Source organism: Harpegnathos saltator, unplaced genomic scaffold (genome assembly GCF_003227715.2).
Source record: "Harpegnathos saltator strain DR-91 unplaced genomic scaffold, Hsal_v8.6 scaffold846, whole genome shotgun sequence".
NCBI lineage: Eukaryota > Metazoa > Arthropoda > Insecta > Hymenoptera > Formicidae > Harpegnathos > Harpegnathos saltator.
Genome location: NW_020230700.1, coordinates 272,374 through 291,801, shown reverse-complemented (window position 1 = coordinate 291,801; position 19,428 = coordinate 272,374). Strand labels below are relative to the sequence as shown.

At 35.0% G+C, this 19,428-nt stretch overlaps 3 protein-coding genes across 5 annotated transcripts in view; all 3 read right to left on the bottom strand.

Moving 5' to 3' along the window:
- aralar1 (calcium-binding mitochondrial carrier protein Aralar1) overlaps window positions 1–5,395 on the bottom strand; it is a 107,783-nt gene extending 102,388 nt beyond the window's left edge. Inside the window, exon 1 of one of the 3 annotated variants that reach the window (XM_025307351.1) lies at window positions 4,891–5,395. Coding sequence is in view for 2 of the 3 variants with exons in the window: in XM_019845163.2 (XP_019700722.1) it covers window positions 4,895–4,936 (42 nt within the window). In the remaining variant the exon portion in view is untranslated. The remainder of the gene's footprint in view (window positions 1–4,890) is intronic. The other 2 variants (XM_019845163.2, XM_011154750.3) reach the window with 2 other exon arrangements.
- Window positions 5,396–12,237: 6,842 nt separating this feature from the next.
- Window positions 12,238–13,750, bottom strand: LOC105191391 (small nuclear ribonucleoprotein Sm D3). Its single transcript, XM_011154754.3, has 2 exons — window positions 13,170–13,750; window positions 12,238–12,428 (listed from the first exon to the last, which is right to left on the bottom strand). Exons 1-2 carry the CDS (start codon window positions 13,486–13,488, stop codon window positions 12,313–12,315), a joined length of 435 nt encoding a protein of 144 aa, XP_011153056.1. The 5' UTR covers window positions 13,489–13,750; the 3' UTR covers window positions 12,238–12,312.
- A 1,156-nt stretch (window positions 13,751–14,906) lies between these two features.
- LOC105191393 (small nuclear ribonucleoprotein Sm D3) lies at window positions 14,907–16,488 on the bottom strand. Its single transcript, XM_011154755.3, has 2 exons — window positions 16,023–16,488; window positions 14,907–15,253 (listed from the first exon to the last, which is right to left on the bottom strand). The coding sequence occupies exons 1-2, from the start codon at window positions 16,336–16,338 to the stop codon at window positions 15,141–15,143; spliced, it is 429 nt and encodes a 142-aa protein (XP_011153057.1). The 5' UTR covers window positions 16,339–16,488; the 3' UTR covers window positions 14,907–15,140.
- Window positions 16,489–19,428: the final 2,940 nt, after the last annotated feature.

The following is a 19,428-nucleotide window of genomic DNA, read 5'->3' as shown; positions in this document are numbered from 1 at the left end:
CAGATGATAGCGTTTGATAACGCTACCATCTAGCTCAGCAAACAGCCTGTAGCACTAAATAGCACTAATAGCGTCTTCCTGAACGCACCCATTGTTTCTTCCTCCTCTCTCCCCCCTCCCTCTCTCTCTCTCTATCCCTCCCTCTCTATCTCTCTTTTTCTTTTCCTCGCTTATTTCGCTGTTGCGCGTCATCCATTGCGCGTCGGAGAGAGAAGCATCCTCGAGGAAAGAGAAAATGCGAAAACCCTGAACGTTGGAGAAGTCACATGTGAATTAATGACTAGTCGACGCGAGCAATTGGCAAAATGCTTCTCAATCTTCCTTTCGCGCACTTCTCTTCGCTGATCTATTATTTCTCTTGTGGTATTTCTATGTAGTATTTTAGACTGAAGAGAGGATTTGGCTTGCCACGGAAGCGATTAATGACGTTGAAAACTCTGCAGTATGCTGCACGAAAAGAATCTTAAAAGTAAAAGTGGCTGTGACATTTTGTGGCCGAGAAACTCCTCGACATTCTGCTTTAACTTATTCCATATGTGTTGTGTGTATTTTTAATATTTTAATGTTAAAATGTATTTCTAATGATTTAATATTAAAATATATTTAAAACATTATTAATATATAATTAAAACATTAAAAATATATTTCAATATAAAAATATTAAAATTTAATAATTAATATTACAATGCACTTCTAATGTTTTAACTTATAAATCTACAATTTTTGTTTTATTATATACATGTATGTGCATGTATATATTTACATATACATATATATATAAATTTATATATACATATACATGTGTGTGTATATAGAAACGTGTTCCATTTTAAAAAAACGCACCTCGATAATTCTTCAATGAAGCATTTTCAGCAAAAATGTTTCGGACTAAAGTTACATGATTTCAAGGGGAACATAAAACAACTACACTATTTTGTTTACAAATGGCACCACTTTCGAGATATTCACTGATCATTACTTTTCCTAAATAGAAACTCCAATTTTTTATTACACCGTCTTTTTCTACCAATTAATTTAAACAACTTTTGTCTGAAACATTTTATTTGCCTAGTATTTCTTGAGATATTTAAGGAAAACTTGATAACTTTTTCAATATTTAACTCACAATATCTCGCTAACTATTTATCGGAAAAAAAGTGGTATTAGACTTTTCTGCTCTATTAAGCTCAAGAATATATTATTATAATAACGCCTTGACTTTTGTCAACTTACTGACTGTTAGAAATTTCAAAATCATCAAATTAACAAAAGTCAGGATGCTATTATAACAATATATTCTTAAGACCAAGTAGAGCAAAAATATCTAGTATCACTTTTTCTTCCGACAAATAGTTAGCGGGATATCATGAGATAAATATTGAAAAAGTTTTCAAATTTTCTTTAAATATCTCAAAAAATATTAGGCAAATAAAAGAATGTTTCAGACAAAAGTTGTTTAAATTAATTTTTAGAAAAAGACGGTGTAATAAAAAATTGGGGTTTCTATTTAAGAAAAGTAATGATCAGTGAATATCTCGAAAGCGGTGCTATTTGTAAACAAAATAGCATAGTTGTTTTATGTCCCCCTTAAAATCATACAACTTTTGGAAACATTTTTGCTGAAAATGCTTCGTTGAAAAAGTATCGAGTTTTTTTTTAAAATGGAATAGCCTGTATGATAAAATAAAAATTATATATATATACGTACATATATATATATATATGTGTGTGTGTGTGTGTGTGTGTGTATATGTATATAAAATGAAATAAAAATTATATTAAAAAAAATTACTAACCATAATCCAAAAAATTAGTTAGGCATATACGCATATAATATATACAGGTTGTCCCATTTTAATCCCCCAGACAAGTATCTCGAAAAATATAGAAGACACGGAAAAATATTTCAGAAAAAATTGCATGGTTTTATGGGGGACATAAAACCATGCATATCTATATATTAGATGTACAAATGAATAATCCAATTTTTTCAACTATATTCAAGGTTTATTTTAAAAGAAAGTAAATTAAATTGTTCAATCAAAATATTCGCCCTTGCTTTCTATAACTTTAAGCCATCTTTCAGGCAGTTGATGAATTCCATCTCGGAAAAATGTTACGTCTTTGAACACGATAAAGTCGTCAAGCCATTTTCGGATCTCATCCACTGATTGGAAGTGCATATCGGACAAGGCGTGTTGCATCGACCGGAACAAGTGATAATCGGATGGAGCAATGTCTCGTGAATACGCCGGGTGCTGCAAGACGTCCCAGCCACTCAGTATGGTGTCTTTTGTATTGAAAGCAATGTGTTGAAAGCCTGGTGTTGTCATGCAACAATTTCACTGGACGTTCTCCCAATTTGCCAGTATACGAGCGTTTTCGTTCCAATTCTTGACTTAAGCAGATTAATTGACGTTGGTAGCAATCCGCAGTAACTGTTTCACCCGGTTCCAACAACTCATAATAAAGCACGCCCTTGATATCTCACCAAATGCAGAGAAGAACCTTCTTTCCGAAGCGACTGGGTTTTGCGACCGATTTTGATGATTCGCCGGGATTTACCCATGACTTTCTGCGTTTCGGATTGTCATAGAGTATCCATTTCTCATCGCCCATAACGATTTTCCACAAGAAAGACTTTCGACGCTGCTTATTGAGAAGAGAAAGACACGCTGCCACTCGTTGATTTTTATTGGTTTCAGTGAGTTCATGCGGAACCCATTTTTCTTCTTTCTGGATCTTTCCCATCTCATGTAGGCGTTTGGAAATCGTTTGCTGCGTTACTCCCAACTGTTCTACAAGCTCTTTTTGTGTTTGTGCCAAATTCTCAGCGAGCAGTTGTTCCAAATCATCATTATCGCACTTCGGAGAGTCTCCAGAGCGTTGTTTGTCGATTAGACTGAAATTACCGCTTTTAAACCGCTTAAATCAAAATGCGCACACATCGTACGATACAACACCTTCGCCAAGAAAGGAACAAATCGATTCGCACTCTTGCTCTTCGCATTCGCGCTCTTGCAGCTTTTTTCCTTGTTGGAATTCGTAAAGAATGCAGTGTCGGATATGCACCTTATTTGTTGCCATTTTCGACTGTACTGAACTGAATACTTTTGAAGGTTATGTTGGGCCTTTCACCAAACTATATGTTCTTTTTAATAGCTATATGTCAACATTGCATAATCACAAAAGAGCGCGAAAATCTATTCAATTTAAAATTGATTTCATAACTGCTTAAAATAATTTGGATTATTCATTTGTACACCTAATAACTATATCAGTTTGTTTACAGATAACGCCACTTTCGAGATATTCACTGATTACTTTTCTTACTTTACTTTCCTTTACTTACTTACGTTACTTTTCTTAAATGGAAATCTCAATTTTTTATTATATCGTCTTTTTCTATCAATTAATTTGAACAACTTTTGTCCGAAACATTTTTTATTCGTCTAATATTTTTTGAGATATTTAAGGAAAACTTGGTAACTTTTTCAATATTTAACTTACGATATCTCGCTAACTTATTCGAAAGAAAAAATGGTACTAGACTTTTTTACTCTATTTAGTTTCAAGAATATATTGTTACAGTAGCATCCTGATTTTTGTTAATTTGATGATTTTGAAATATCCAAAAGTCGATAAGTTAACAAAAGTTAGGGCACTATTGTAACAATATATTATTGAGATCACATAGAGTAAAAAACCTAGTACTATTTTTTCTTCCGACAAATAGTTAGCGAGATATCATAAATTAAATATTGAAAAAGTTATCAAGTTTTCCTTAAATGTCTCAAAAAATATTAAATAAATAAAAAAATATTTCAGACAAAAATTATTCAATATAATTGGTAGAAAAAGATGGTCTAATAAGAAATTGGGATTTCCATTTAAGAAAAGTGATGATCAGTGAATATCTCGAAAATGGCGCCATTTGTAAACAAATTGATATAGTTGTTTTATGTCTCCTTTGAAACCATACAACTTTTGTCTGAAACATTTTTCCATACCTTCCATATTTTTCGAGATATTTGCCTGGAGGATTTAAAATAGGACACCTTGTATATTTTCCAAAACACATATATACAAATATATTTTTCCGAGGATTCAATAAATGTATCTTTCTCAGCAATTAAAATCTTAATAATTAATAACAAATTTTCTATGTGTATCTCAGTAAGATGAACTATTAATACCATATCCCTGCGCCATTCGAAAACATGACAAAACCGAAAAGAATTTATACGAGGAAAAACTACAATATTCTCTTCGCGTAAACGGATCTCATGACATCACCACTCATTAACCTCCCACGAGCTGTGCAAATTCGCTTCGATCGAAAAGGCGATTAAAATGCGAAATAAAGAGCGAAATGAAAAGTGCACATTCGCAGCCGATATTCGAGCTACGTCCCAGGTGATTCCAACTGCGTTAACACACCTTGGATTACAAGAAGCGGCCATGTGACAGTTTGACATGACGGTTCAAACTCGTATGTTCAAATTTGAAAGTCACGAGTATAAAAACCAAAGAGACAATGTATTCGACGCTGTGTGCTCCGAGCGAGAGGGTTCCTTGGTGCCCGCGAGCCTCGATGTGTATAACACAAGAGCTTCGGACCGCGCGGCGCGGCGGCGAAGCCACCGGCGACGCTCTTCTGGGGAAAAAAGCGCTGGCGGCAGCGGCGACGGCGGCGGCGGCGGCGGCGGCGGCGGTGCTGGAGGTCGCCGTCCAAGGGTGGCGCGCCGACGACGCGGTACCGTCGCGGCGCACACACACATACACACACATCCACACGGTATACACACGCATGCACCCACAGCAGACGCATACACCGTACGCACACCCGTCCGCGCGTCATTAACGAAGAAGATCATCAACCAGACTTACCCACCTCTTGGCAGAACGCTCGAACGACAAGCGAGTCCCTCAACATTCCCAGGAGGAAGTTTACCTCGAACCTTTCCGTCACGGGTGATATGGTCGGTCCTCTCTTTCTCTCTCTCTCTCTCTCTCCCTCTCCCTCTCTCTCTCTCTCTCTCTCTCTCTCTCTCTCCCTCCCTCCCTCTCCCTCTCACGAGGGTAGAAACGGGAGCGACACGGCACGCGCGATGCGGCGCCAGGGAGCGAGGAAGAGAGACAGACACAGGGCTCACAAGAGAAGAAGAGGGTGATCTCTCCCTGATCTCTCCCGGCGAACACTCTCACAGACAACACTCTCTCGCGACGCACTCCGACGGGGCCGACGACAGGCAAGGCACAATGTTCGCGAGCGGCGGTCGGCTGGTCGCACGCGATCCTTCGCGACGGAGGAATCGCGGAGCGTCAATCTATTCGACGGTGCGCGCACACCTGGCCTTTAAAAACACTGTGCGGGGCGGAAGCTGTCATGCTACTGCCCGGCCGACCAATCGCGTAGCGCCATCTCGCCGCGCGCCCGCGCGCCCGAACGCCGATGCGACTCGAGCTGGAGCAATAGCGTTCCACTTGCGGTCCCATACGTTTTCCCAGGGCGCGTTCGGGAGGGAGACGCTAATAGGGAGTTTTTGCAATACCGTCTCTCAGATACGGTAAACGTAAATCGTGAACGTTATTCGCTCAGAAATAATGTCGCAATATACGCGACCAATAGCATTCACGATCAACGTTTACCGTATCTGAGAGACGGTATTGCAAAAACTCCCCATTAACGCTACCAAACCCTTCAATAGCCAATAGCGCGATGGTAATAGCGAACTTCATGAACTGTGGTCTGTGCAAGTCTGGTTTTAACCTTTATGTGATATTAACCTTTAGAGGACCGGCATTTTTCCTTTAAAATTTGCAATTTTTTCCGCGAAAAATTTATATATATATCCATCATGTAACCATCATGTCGCGTAGAGTTTTCGAGTTTTGTTAGTGGCTCCTATAGGAGCCACCCCGGTCCAGAACGAAACGGCCAAAATAAAAAATTTTCAAAATTTGAATCTTGACATTTTTAGGGATTTTTTTTTTATATCGCTGATCATCATTTTGATATCAGATTATCGAAATTTTATAAAGAAAGGCAATTATTTACCTAAAATAAATCTATATTACTATAAGTAATCTCATACGGTAATAAAACTTTCCTTTAGCATAACCCAAAGCTAACGACATGGACGTAGAAAGTTATGTAGCTCCCTTGTCTTTTTTATATTTTTTGTTATTTTAATTCTTTTTATTTTTTTAATTTTTTATAAATTTTTTAATTTTGGTTTTAAAAAATAATTAAAATTATTTTGTTTCTAAAACTATTTTTCTGTATATTTTTTATACTTATTTATTACTTTTAGAGTTATTGTTGTCACGCACTGTGCGCAATCAAAATTCTAATAGTGTTGTATGCTGATTTTATATAATTCTGAGAAAAAGTGAGTCTATTATAAATAAAAACGTACTGAGATGCAAATTACTATGCAGTTAAAATGTGTATTTGTTAATAAATATTTATTTACAAGTAAGGTAAAAATCACACGAACACATATGCAAATATATTTTTAGAGCACATAAACATCGACATAAATGCATAAATAACTATAATATAACCTTTAAGAAAACACTGAATGCCGATTTATATGTGGCTCCTATAGGAGCCACCCCGGTCCTCTAAAGGTTAACACTCCGAAGATTTGTATCATGTAGAGGAGACCGGGGATAGTTGATACATGGAACACGTTGATACATTTAAAATTATTGCAAAATGACAAACGGTAAAATTGCATAAAAAATATAGTAATTCTGCAAAAACATTGTGGTCAGGTTGTAACAAATTATTTCAGGCTAACTAGTGTATTTTCAGAAACAAAAAACATTTCTAATGTTTGATAGTCAAAAATAAAATAAATCAGACATATGTATTATGTTATATTAATAAATCTGGTCATTGCATTATGATTGCAACAGTTTATTTAAAATCTTTATTTTAAAAGTAATCATTTTTAGTTATACTGACGGCTTGAAATATACTTTTGTTTATACAATAACCAAAATATGTAAATATGGTGAGCTGAAACTGATTGTTACGGCTGTCAGCTGTTTACTGTAACTTACTGCACTAGTTCAGTAAGTGTACTAATTCACTAATGCAGTTAAAATAATTGACAGATATGCTTTTATGTTTATGACATTGATAAACATATTTATGTTTACATCATGAATGCTACATGATATGTTTTATCTGCAAAATATTAATAATTATGTCAAGCACATTTTTAATTTATTTCTAATAATTAAATGTATTCTTTGAAATACAGAGATCTGTAACAATTGACCTCATATATGAGGTTGCTTATTACAAATGTTGTCGCCTTATATTTTTCATTGACGCAACAAAGTTAATAGAAATATTCAATCGAGAAAATAATTTTTGTGTTGTATAAGCATGTAGCTATTAAAAAATTCTCATACCGCTTATATTCCATTTGTTACTTATGCTTAAAAAGTTCATTAAAAAAAACTGTATCAACTAGCCCCGGTCTCCCCTATTATTTTTTAAATATATAACTTTCTTATATTTTTTAAAGATACTATAGTATAAAATAATAAAAGTCAATATATTTCTAGCTTGTATCATTACAGAACTTATGACCATTAAAAATCAAGAAAGATCAAACGACGTCCTCCAGTACTTCTAGTATTAATCCTTATAGTGCCGAACAACGATATATCGTTGTTAACAACACTTGCAAAAAGTGCCAATGATGATATATCATTGGGCATGCGATGGCGCCTTACTATGCGCATCGCGAGAGAACTCTGTCTTAAAATAAATTTTATTTAATAAAACATTATAAATGGTTATTTAATAAAATTTAATAAAACATTATAAATGGTTGAATTCCTCTTCAGAAATTCGATGTGAAATGTTCCACAAATTGAAAAAATTGTTTATGGGTTTAACTTTCTGTTATATTCCGCGATACTCCTGATGCTTGTTGCGTATCATGGGATTATCATTTAGGTTTGTGTTTTGATATTAGTAATTTTGGTACGAATAATTGAAAATGCAATATTTATGCTTTATACTACGTATTCTACATCAAACTATAACCAAACGACGATTCTTCTTATTTGCAAATACTATTTATAAAAAATAACTGATTTTTGCTCATGATTTTAAACAAATATTATTAGTACACGATTTTCAACAAATATTGAAATACATTTGGCATTAATTTATTTTCTCTTTATTTCATAATATGTTCCTTTTGAATTTGGTAAATATCATTCTTACTTTTATGTTTATACTTTTTTTCTCAACCTTACTAAATACTATAAAATAATTACATCAACTTGGCTCGGTATTCTTCGCTTAGGTACAATTCTTTCAATCAGTACTAAAAGGGTGCCTTAAATACTTCTTCAATTTTAACACTCTGAAAATTTGTATCGTATATATTTCCTTAAATATTATATTTTTTTAATATATAATTTTTTATATTTTTTTAAAGATACTATAGTATAAAGTAATAAAAGTCAACAAATTTCTAGCTTGTATCATAACAGAACTTATGACCATTAAAAAATCGAGAAGTGTTAAATGACCCCCTCCGGTACTTCTAGTGTTAAACACTTCTTCACTTTTAACACTCTGAAGATTTATTTAAATGCAATTATCCATTATATACGTACATAAATAATATTAAAATAACATAAATAATATAAAAATAATAGGTACGACATACTAGTACCGTTTGACGATCATGTACAGTTACAAATGTACAGTTCACAATGTTTCGAATGTTCACGATGCTTACAAACGCTATCAACGCTATCTTAGAAGAAATAGCGTTGATAGCGCGTAATTATGGCAATATTATTAGTGACGTTGTAATAGCGTTTGATAGCGTCATCATTTAGCTCCGCGAACAGCCTATAGTACTAAATAGCGTCTCCCTGAACACATCTTTAAACTGCGATCCTTAATTGTTACATCTGCTCGCCCTTTTGTGACTTTCTTGCATTTCGGAGCCGAGCGGCGAGCACTGAATTTCGTCTGTTCTTCAAACAGACGACAGCAGATGCGCAGAAGTGCAATTAATACTAAAATGCCCGGAAACAACTTTCTTGGATGCTCAAAAAGGAGAGAAAGAGAGAGAGAGAGAGAGAGAGTTATTTTGACTCCTTGCAGTCCTAATATTTTCAAACACTCCCTATTCCTCGTTACTCATATCAATGATGATGACTTCTGAACATGCTAAGAACATAATTAGCAAATTGTAGACATAACGTGAAAATGTATATATATTAATTATTTAATAATTATTAATTATTTATTACCTTAATTATTTAATACCTGTTCCAGATAGCACAATGACATTTTCCGGAAATTCTAAAAACATGCAAGACGGATATTCTGTGGATATCCAAATTTCATTTTATATACTTTTATATACCGGGATGTACTTTGGAGAAAGAGCCCTGAAGAAGAGAAAATGATACTAGTCTTTAGGACACCCAGAGGAAATCCTATCGGACATCTTTCTTAGGCGTCTAAAGGAAAAGAAAAAACATAGTTTATTGAATTTGCTGACTCCGGATTATGTCGAATTATATATTTTCTATTTGAATTATAAATATAAGAAAAAAAAGTACTTGCCTAAATCAGATTCTAAATCAGAATTAATAGATTGAATACATTATAGTTTAATTTCACTTTTATAAGCAAAATATTTTTGAATTTTTTTTAAATTTTGATCTCTCACAATTTTAAAATCTTTTGATTCTAAAAGAAATCGAGCTATTAACCCATACAACACAGAAATTGCAGCAATATTGCAGCAACGTTTTTTCAACTTTGTGTGCTGTATGGGTAATGTATGGGTATTCAATTTGCTAAGTCTGATTTAGGATCGAGTTGAATGCTTTCTTTTTTTTATATTTATATATAAAGCTCGATTTCTTTTAGAATCAAAAGATTTTAGAATTTTAAGAAATTAAATATTCTAGACAAATATAGGATCATATTCAGAATCACCCCGAGGATGTCTTGTGCTGCCTAGAATACTACACTATAAAAATTATTATAAGATAAAGCCTTGATCAAAGTAAGCATATGTGTATATGTAAATAAAAAGTTTTATTACTATTATGTAAACCTATATATAATTTAATAAATTCCAAAAAAAAACACCACACATAACATATAACCAATTTTAGGGAAGTTACGTGTTTACATCTACAGTTACGATCTAATAATAGCTAATAATAACTAAGCGAAAATTTTTGACTGTTTTCCGTCAAGATAAAAATAATTTTCGTAACTTCTCAAGCGTATACCCGATAGACAAATTTCGGCAGATTGTCTGCATAGAGAATGAATTCGAGAATTAAAATAGCAGCATAAAGATTCGTCTTCATATGAGAAACATAGTAGCAGCATATAAAAGAAACAATCTGATGGCATGAAAATTGCACATACCACAATTATATCGGCAAGAGAACGCCATTAATCAGCAATATAAATAAACAAATATTTTGCTGCAGAATATGGAATAATAAAAATGTATTTCTTACAGCAAGCATATCACGAACATGTTATGCCGCTTCAATGGTATCATAAAATATACATTGAATGCATGCATGCTATTGCCAACATGTCTGTCTATCTGGGATATAATTTCCTACGGTAAGATATATCATAAATCATATTTACTTGTTCTCTATAATTAGCACAAAAAGGAAATTGGTGAGCACAGAAAATTAATACAAAATAAAATGCTGATTTAATTTGGATTAAGAAAGAAACTGATATGTCGAAGAATAGTTAGCATATTACATTTATAACACTGCTAGCATACTGCATTTATAAAACTAACAACTAAATAAAGGATAAAATGGTTCCCTTGGGTATCCATGGTAAATCACTAAATAATTCATCAGAATCTCATCAATCTTCCGTTATTTTTCCAATGTGTTCTATTTTAAAAACAATTAAGTCATATGAAAATGGTGAAACCGTTTCTCCTAAAAGACGAAAAATAGAAATGGCAACAACAAAAACGTTAAAGGAGTCAAAATGACCCCGTCGGACATTCCAGTGTTAATTCTCCGATCATATCGGAATGAGATTTCTCCTTTCTTTCTTTCGAATTTGCCACACAAATTAACTCGAATTTCAAACTCGTCTTGTTTCAATTGAAAAATGTACATAGCATGTCCTTGAATTATTTGATCGAATCTTACAGATATTCCAACAGCCGTGCCGGAAACAACCCAAGCAGAACAGAGAATCATGATGACATCAAAATGATGAGGAAAATTCATTTTTTCATCATTGATTCGATCATTTTCTCGTAATTTTGATATCATCATAATTTCTTGTTCTACCTAGGAAGACTTTTCAAGGTTGTATGTCGCTCGGTTAGCTAACAATCGATTGTTTATATTCCCCGTTGTGTTTGAAATGAAATAATATTTTTACTCCAAGTTTCGCGCATGTGTGAAAATAAAAAGCGATGTCAAATAAATAAATATGTAGATTTTAAAAAATTGTATATTTTCTACGCGCGCGCGCGATCGTTATTTTCCATATAAATCTATAATAAAATACGTATCTTTTCGAAACTGTATTTTCTTAAAAATAGATATAAGACGAAAATTAAAAAATAATAAGATCACGTAAGAGTATCTTTAATAGTAAAATAAATAAATTCTAAAAAGCCTAGACTGCCTTATCTTTTACATAAATCTAGTGAAACATACAGCATAAAAATATTTTTTCATACACATAAACAAAGAATAGAGAATAATAAGATTGCGTAACAATATTTCTAATAATTGAATTGTTAAGAGGTATCTTTTCCTTTGGCTTTCTTTACAACATATGTCTTCATAATTCTGTTTTTCATTCAATTTCACAGACGTATCTATTTCAACTTAAATATAGGAAGCATAACATAACACAGCGCTGAAAAGGCCCTTCAATAAAATACATAATTCTTTTGTTCAAATATATATTAATCATATCACAAGAATGATTTATATTATTTCATTAAAATTTTTAATTTTATAAAACTTTTCTAATTCTTCAGAACTAGAACTAAAATGTTAAGGAAGAAAGCTTACTTTTTAGTGGGCTGGGCACGCAATCACATAAATAATTAATGTATCTAGCGACCAAATATGTTTGCAAAAATACACATGCATGTCTCGAAATAAAAATAAACAAATGTATAGATGTATTCAACTAATATACAGATATACTCTGCTAATATTTCAAAAACATTTAATATCACAATTTTATTTTGATATTAGAAAAATATATACATTTTATCATTATATATAAGTTTAACTCCTGCCTCTTCCAATCTGAGGTCCACCAGATTGACCTTGTTGATTAAGCCAAGGTGCAGAGCCAGTACCTTTGTTTCTTTGATGCTGCTGTCCTCTGCCTCTGCCACGAGCTGCAATTTTATTTGTCATATTCAATCACAAAATATACTGCCTTTATATGTTAGAATAATTTTATCTGTAAAAATATTTCTGCAAAAATTTCATTTCGTGTGTTAAAGTATATATATATATATATATTTTCCCAATATCTTTAAATCTCTTTTCAATATAATACATTACCACATATAAAATACTAATATTATATATATATTCTGGCAAAATTTAACAATGTTGTTATAGCGATATAGATAGAAGACAAGTATTAATACAACATGGACAAATATGACTACAATATTCTAATAATTAGAGCTAATACATCTGAGAGATATATTTTAATATCTTTATCTGTAATAGATACTGTTAATAGTCCTAGAATATACATTTACATTCTGATGTAAAAAGCTCGCATATTTCAACATGTTTATATTCAACTTAATGACAAGTATCACTGGCTTGAAAGAAAACAGCAATATCTTGATGCATGTTCTTAACAATTTGAAACAATATCGAATGTGATCAAAATATTTTGTATCTAAATGTAAGAATACCCATGAACTGTAATTTATTTCACAAATGAAGATATTTACAATATATACAATGTGCCAATAGCATATTGGCAATAATTATCTGTATTGTACATCTTCAGATGCAAACGAACTATTTTCTAATAATCATAATAAACATTTTGTAACAAACATCGCTTTCATACACAATTAATGTTTACGGAACAATCTCGGGTTACATATACAAACCTTGAGCACGTAATATAGCGGATTTTCCTCTGCCAGCAGTACCGGAACCTTTGCCACCCGGTCGTTTAAACATGGGAGCGTTCTTCAGCATGTCCGGCAGTATGAGAAATCGTATTTTCGAGCCGCGTATATACACATTCTCCAGTTGAGCGACCCGACCATCCCGATAAGTCACTGTTATATTTTGCATCTGACAATTCATATTGTCTTCGGCTTCTATCAGTTTGCCACGATAAACCTCACCAGTGTTCGTCTCACAGGTTATGATATGGCCTTCGGCTTCGTGAAGCACTTTGATAGGAACGCCAATCGACATCATGAACGGGCGGGCTCAAAAAATTCACTGTAGCTTCAGATATAGCTTCGCTCGACTCTTGTTTCGACAATTTGTTTCGTAGAAAAATATTTAAGATACTGCGTTTATACTCTGAACAGCTAGCGGTAAATAAATAAGATGCGCGTGTAGTAGTAGTAATAGTAATAGCAATTCTTTGCTGGCTCCGGACGAGATAATGCGCGAGTAGCAAAGCTCGTTCGTTCGTTCGTACGGTATATGGCGTTAGGTAGTAAGGTGTACATATACGCCATTCGCCAGCTGCGTTGGGTAGTAAAGCTACGTTCGATCGAACTTAAGCCAGCGGCACACGTGTTTGTTTCGTGCTGGATTGCTTGCTGGATGAAAATATTGCGTTGTGATTGGTACATTTCCGAAGATGGATGGAAATGCACCAATCAGAACGCAGTATTTTCATCCAGCAAGCAATCCAGCACGAAAACAAGCACCGTGTGCCGCTGGCTTTAGCATTAAATGATTGTTGTCTGTAATTGGAGTATACTTTTACAGCCTGGATAAATAAACCAATCAGAACTCGAATCAACCAGAAATATATACCAATCGGAGACGATAGTCATCGAATGCTATTTCGGCTTAATCTAGAGTACGATCCATGTCGTTACAAATACTTTGAAGAGTGATGTAGACCAATTATGATTTTTCTTTAAGCGTTTCAAAACATTTGCAACATATCTAATGGATCATTTCCGTCGCCAATTTGTTACAAATAGAATCCTAAATAATGCTTGCGTTCAGCAGAAAAAGCTGATTTAAGCACGTATCAGACTATGTTAAGTTTTCTCTGCTGAATGTAGCCAATCAAAGAAGTGCAACGGAAAACTCGCTCGCTGATTGGTTGACCGCGACCCCAATCAAAAAGGCAAATTGGACCCATATAATTATGTATACTCGGAAATATTACAAAATTAATATTTGTAATATTATTAACAAAATGAGCTAGTTCCTAGATAATGAACAAATGTCATATAATAATAATATTACTTTATTGTTTTAACAAGGTATTGCTGTTACGTATAAATTTTGTCTATATTTTTCATTTAATATTCCGAAACTCTAAACATTTCTTATTATATATTGATTACAATGTTCGAATTAAAACAAAAACATTTCTGAGTGACCAAATTGCATCAGATACTTATGTGGCTATTGAGTGATTTTAACAGTCAAAGTGATTTTAACAGTCAAGTTTGGGTCTTTAGTTTTTAGGATTTTATTATAAATTCGTGCCTTTTTTGTTCCACTTAATTCTACTTCACAAACATATTTTAAATACAATATAACATTGCACAGCTATTAATAAAATATATACAAACACTTTATTGAAAAGATATATGTTTTATTATAAAATAATAATACTTATTTTATTTTACTTTAGAATCTTGTTACATTAGGAAATGGGGAGACTTGTATGCTAATAGACTAAACATTGACCACAAAAATAAATAACTACTCTATCAGTGACTAAATTTGTTATTGTTTCTAAAAAATGCACATGCATGTGTCTTAAGATGAAAATGAGTAAATGTATAAATGTATTCTACAGATGGTTGAAAATATTTAAATAAAGTCACAATTATATTTAATATTAGAAATATATGTACATTTTATAATTAAGTTTAATTCCTGCCTCTTCCAGCTTGAGATCCACCAGGTTGACCTTGTTGATTAAGCCATGGTGCCGAACCAGTGCCTTTGCCTCTTTGATTCTGTCCTCTTCCTCTGCCACGAGCTATAACAATTTACTTTATCATTTATAATTCTAAGAAATATATCATCTTATGTTTCAAGATTATTCAATCCACAAAAATAATTATTTTGTTAACTCTATTTTGTTAGTATATCTCGATTGTCTCAGATGTTTTTATCATTTTCCAAATTTTAATTATAATGCTGCATATAAAATATTAATATTGAAGAAGTAAAATTGTATGAACTTATTATTGTTCTACAAGTGATACAATTATTAATATATAAATACAGTCAATAGATCAAAAGTTGCAATACTTTTATACCTCATCATAGATTCCAATGTATTCCATATACAATATAAAAATGTATCTCATTATTGAAAAATAAATTCTCCTATTGAATTGCAAAATTTACACATAAAAATGTTGGAACCATTCATCCACTGACAATTGGTCTGTTCTTTCTAGCTGCACTGCAGAACTAGTGCAGTAAGTTAGAGTGAGACAACTATATTTTTTTTTACTTTAACTTATTGCACCAGTTCAGTAGTGCAGCTAAAAAGAACAGACCATTTATCTATCTATCAATAATTGTACCACTTGTATAATAATAGTGAGTTTACTCAATTTTCAGCTAACTTCAGTTTACTCAATTTTCAGCTAACTTCAGTTTACTCAATTTTTAGCTTGTTCAGTATTAGTGTCTTATATTTATTACATGATGATCACTGATGATGACCGTGCAAAGTAGTATTTGCAGCAAACAGCACTTTTAACTAATGTTTATAGAAACACAATACATGATCGAACCTTGGGCACGCAATATAGCGGACTTTCCTCTGCCGGCAGTGCCGGAACCTTTGCCACCCGGTCGTTTGAACATGGGCGCGTTCTTCAGCATGTCCGGTAGTATAAGAAATCGTATTTTCGAACCGCGTATGTACACATTCTCCAGTTGAGCTACCCGACCATCTCGATAAGTCACTGTTATATTTTGCATCTGACAGTTCATATTGTCTTCAGCTTCTATCAGTTTGCCGCGATACACTTCGCCGGTATTGGTCTCGCAGGTTATGATGTGGCCCTCGGCCTCGTGAAGCACCTTAATAGGTACTCCAATCGACATCTTCGATACCGTGTGTGCTCGAAAGATTCAGCTCAATTTCAAAAATATAATTCCGCTCGTCTTGCGCGCGGTTTTTAGAAAAATATCAGAAGATGATTCTTCTGTTTATCCACAACTACATACGTTAGATGTTTTGCATGTTGGCATGCACTAACACTGTAAATAAAGGGAATTTAAAGCTGACCAACATTCAAATAATAAATTGATATTCGATATTTCTGTTCGGGCGTGCATCTATTTGACACAACACGATTGGACACAAAGTAAATGGTTGATTGGTTGATCTAGTAATTTACTAGATAATATTTTACGTCGATTGGTTGTTCCAATCGTGGCTGTGTCGAATTAGGTGCCTTCCTTCTATTAAACTAGCAGCACAGTATACATAGGCCGTGTTTCAAAATTCATTGCCAGTACTGAAAATATATAGTTTGTGTCACGCAAACTATAACTTTTCAGCGCTGGTAGTGAATTTTGGAACACGGCCACAGTAACGACACTCTCCATTTGCGTCTCCAAAAATAAACTGCACATGCGCAGCCGTGTTACCTAACCAATAGCGTTACAGACATCTTTTTCTATCTCACTTTCTCGCAGAACAAATATACTATATGTCTCACTATAACTTATTACACAAATACCCGTATTCATAGTCCTTCCTTAAGGAATAAGGATCCTTTATTCCTTATTCCACATTTCATAAACCTTCCTTGACCGAATAAGGAGCCTTATTGACTTTCTTATCTCAAGGGACGTCACGAGCTTCCTTGAGGAGATGCCGCCTTTGATCTGTTCGTTTTTGCTGCACTTCTGAACTATCACAAAAGTTAGAGTGAAATAAATATATTTTCTCTCACTCTATTGTATTAGTTCAGAAGTGCAGCAAAAATGAACAGACTACTTTTAGCACATGATGCGCAGAGTACAACCAATTATAACCTATAAAAATTTGTTACATTTTAATTTTGTAGTTACTTGTGGTGTCGCATTTTCAGACAGTGTATAAATAAAAAAAAAATCATGGACAATGCATTTTTAAATGATTCTGACGAGGGATTGAGGACGAAAATCCAGAGGATCCGATTCTGTATCGACTTGTAAAAAGGTACATTCGTGATTGGGAAAATCCCTTGGAATTTTTCGAAGATGTTCCTTTTCGGAAAAAGTACAGATTCAACAAAAGAGTTGTGATTGAGATCTTATTATCTTTGGTAAATGCTCGGTTGAGGCGATTGAACAACTGTAGTTTCTCCACCCTAATAGCACAGATGTCCAGAGGACGTCTTGAGGACGTCCTAGGGATGTTACTTCATCCTCAGTACATCCTTAGGACGTCTCAAAGAGAACATGTGCTATCAGGGCATTAATGCAATTGTTAATGGCACTGCATTTTCACGCAACATGCAGTTTTCAGGTTTGAAACTTTTGTTGTAACACCATAGTAAACAATTAATTTTCATTTCATTTGTATGCTGTTTTAATTGCAAATTGTTAGTGGAGACTTGCAAGGATATAGTCAAGCATCAGTATCGAGAATTGTTGCACGAGTTTCCAGAATTTTAGCATCACATTTGAATGTATATATTAATTTTTCCACCGAACAAAAACGTCGAGATAATAAAAATAAATTTTATGATGTGGCCAACTTTCCATCCCATAATAGGATGTATCGATTGCATCCATATATGCATAGCGAATCCTGAAGGAAATAAGGGAAAGATATTCCGGAATCGGAAAGATGGTTCTCTCTAAATGTACAGGTACATTTTTTCAACTGTTTTATTTTGTGTGCATGTCAAATTTCGTATGTTAAATAATTATGAATAAGTTAATAATAAGTTAATTTTTATGATTTGTTTTTATAGGTTGTAGCTGGACCTTTTTTTTTATAACGATGGGGAAATCTTCATGGATACTCGCACCCCTTTGGAAGGGCGGGGGTTATGTCGGACTCTTATCGGCTAAAACCCCACCGGGATATCTACCGATCGGGCCATGATGAGGGAAGTCAGGCGAACTACTTCTGCATTCTCTCCCCAACACTCCGGCCCCAGGACTGACCGAGAGCCCCACGCTCGACTACCGCGCCCCTCCCACACAGGGAGTCGGGGCGCGGTACCCTGGCCGGTTGCCCGGCCGGGTTGGCCTTCCGGTTACAGTTAAGGAGAGGGGGGACCCACCCTTTCTCCTGACCCCCCTCATTACCTGAGGGGGAAGGGGAGTGAGGCCCGTCCCAAAACGGGCCTCCACTCCCCTTTTATCAATCCTTCCCGACGCGCGGGGAAGGCAGGTTTACACCCGTCGCCCTCCCCCGCGCGTACGGAAGCGAGTCTGAAGCGGCCGAGGAGGTCCCCGACGAATCGGGGGCGGCTCCTCGGCTGGCGCCACCTCGGGCCCACTACCCATCCTCGGGGTCGCCAGTCCCGCCGTCAGCCCCGCCGCTCCTTGTAACACCTGTTGTAACACGTGGCGGCGGCCTGTTCGGCGGTCTCCTTCTGGGACATAAGGTCCTTGCAGAAGAAGACCGCCGTCCCCCACGCCTCCTCGCTCCCGCACATGGCCTGGATCATGCGCGGGAGCTAGAGGGCCTCCACCCGGCACCCCACTGCTCGGGCGAGAACACGGCGTTGTCGAATCTATGCCCCGCATGAACCCAACGTATGTTCCGCCGTGTCCTCGTTCGCCCGACAGTGGTGGCATCCGGTGGTGAGATGTAGCTGGACCTCAACAAGAAATTCTTGACATAGTTGTCAGGCATCCAGGTTCAACTCACGATGCCGTAATATTTTATCGAAGCGGCCTGTCGTTTCGAGCTAGGACACCTGGACGGCATTTTACTTGGTAATAGTGGATATGCGTGCCGCAGCTATCTACTGACGCCTGTTTTAAGACCTGAGACAGACGCAGAAATTCGATACAATATTGCACGTACCAAAATATGAGTTATAGTTGAACAACTATTCGGAGTTTGGAAACGTCGATTTCCATGCCTGTACTACGGCTTAAGAACAACGTTGACCACATCGGTGGCAATTGTATGTGCCACTACCGTTTTGCACAATGTGTATACAAAATAATTTGGGTGGTCTG

Coding starts and splice junctions, on each gene's coding strand:
- LOC105191391 (XM_011154754.3), bottom strand. CDS start 13,488: ATGATGTCGATTGGCGTTCCTATCAAAGTGCTTCACGAAGCCGAAGGC. Junction 12,429..13,169: donor CGCTATATTACGTGCTCAAG/GTTTGTATATGT, acceptor ATAAAATTGCAG/CTCGTGGCAGAGGCAGAGGA.
- LOC105191393 (XM_011154755.3), bottom strand. CDS start 16,338: ATGTCGATTGGAGTACCTATTAAGGTGCTTCACGAGGCCGAGGGCCAC. Junction 15,254..16,022: donor CGCTATATTGCGTGCCCAAG/GTTCGATCATGT, acceptor AAATTGTTATAG/CTCGTGGCAGAGGAAGAGGA.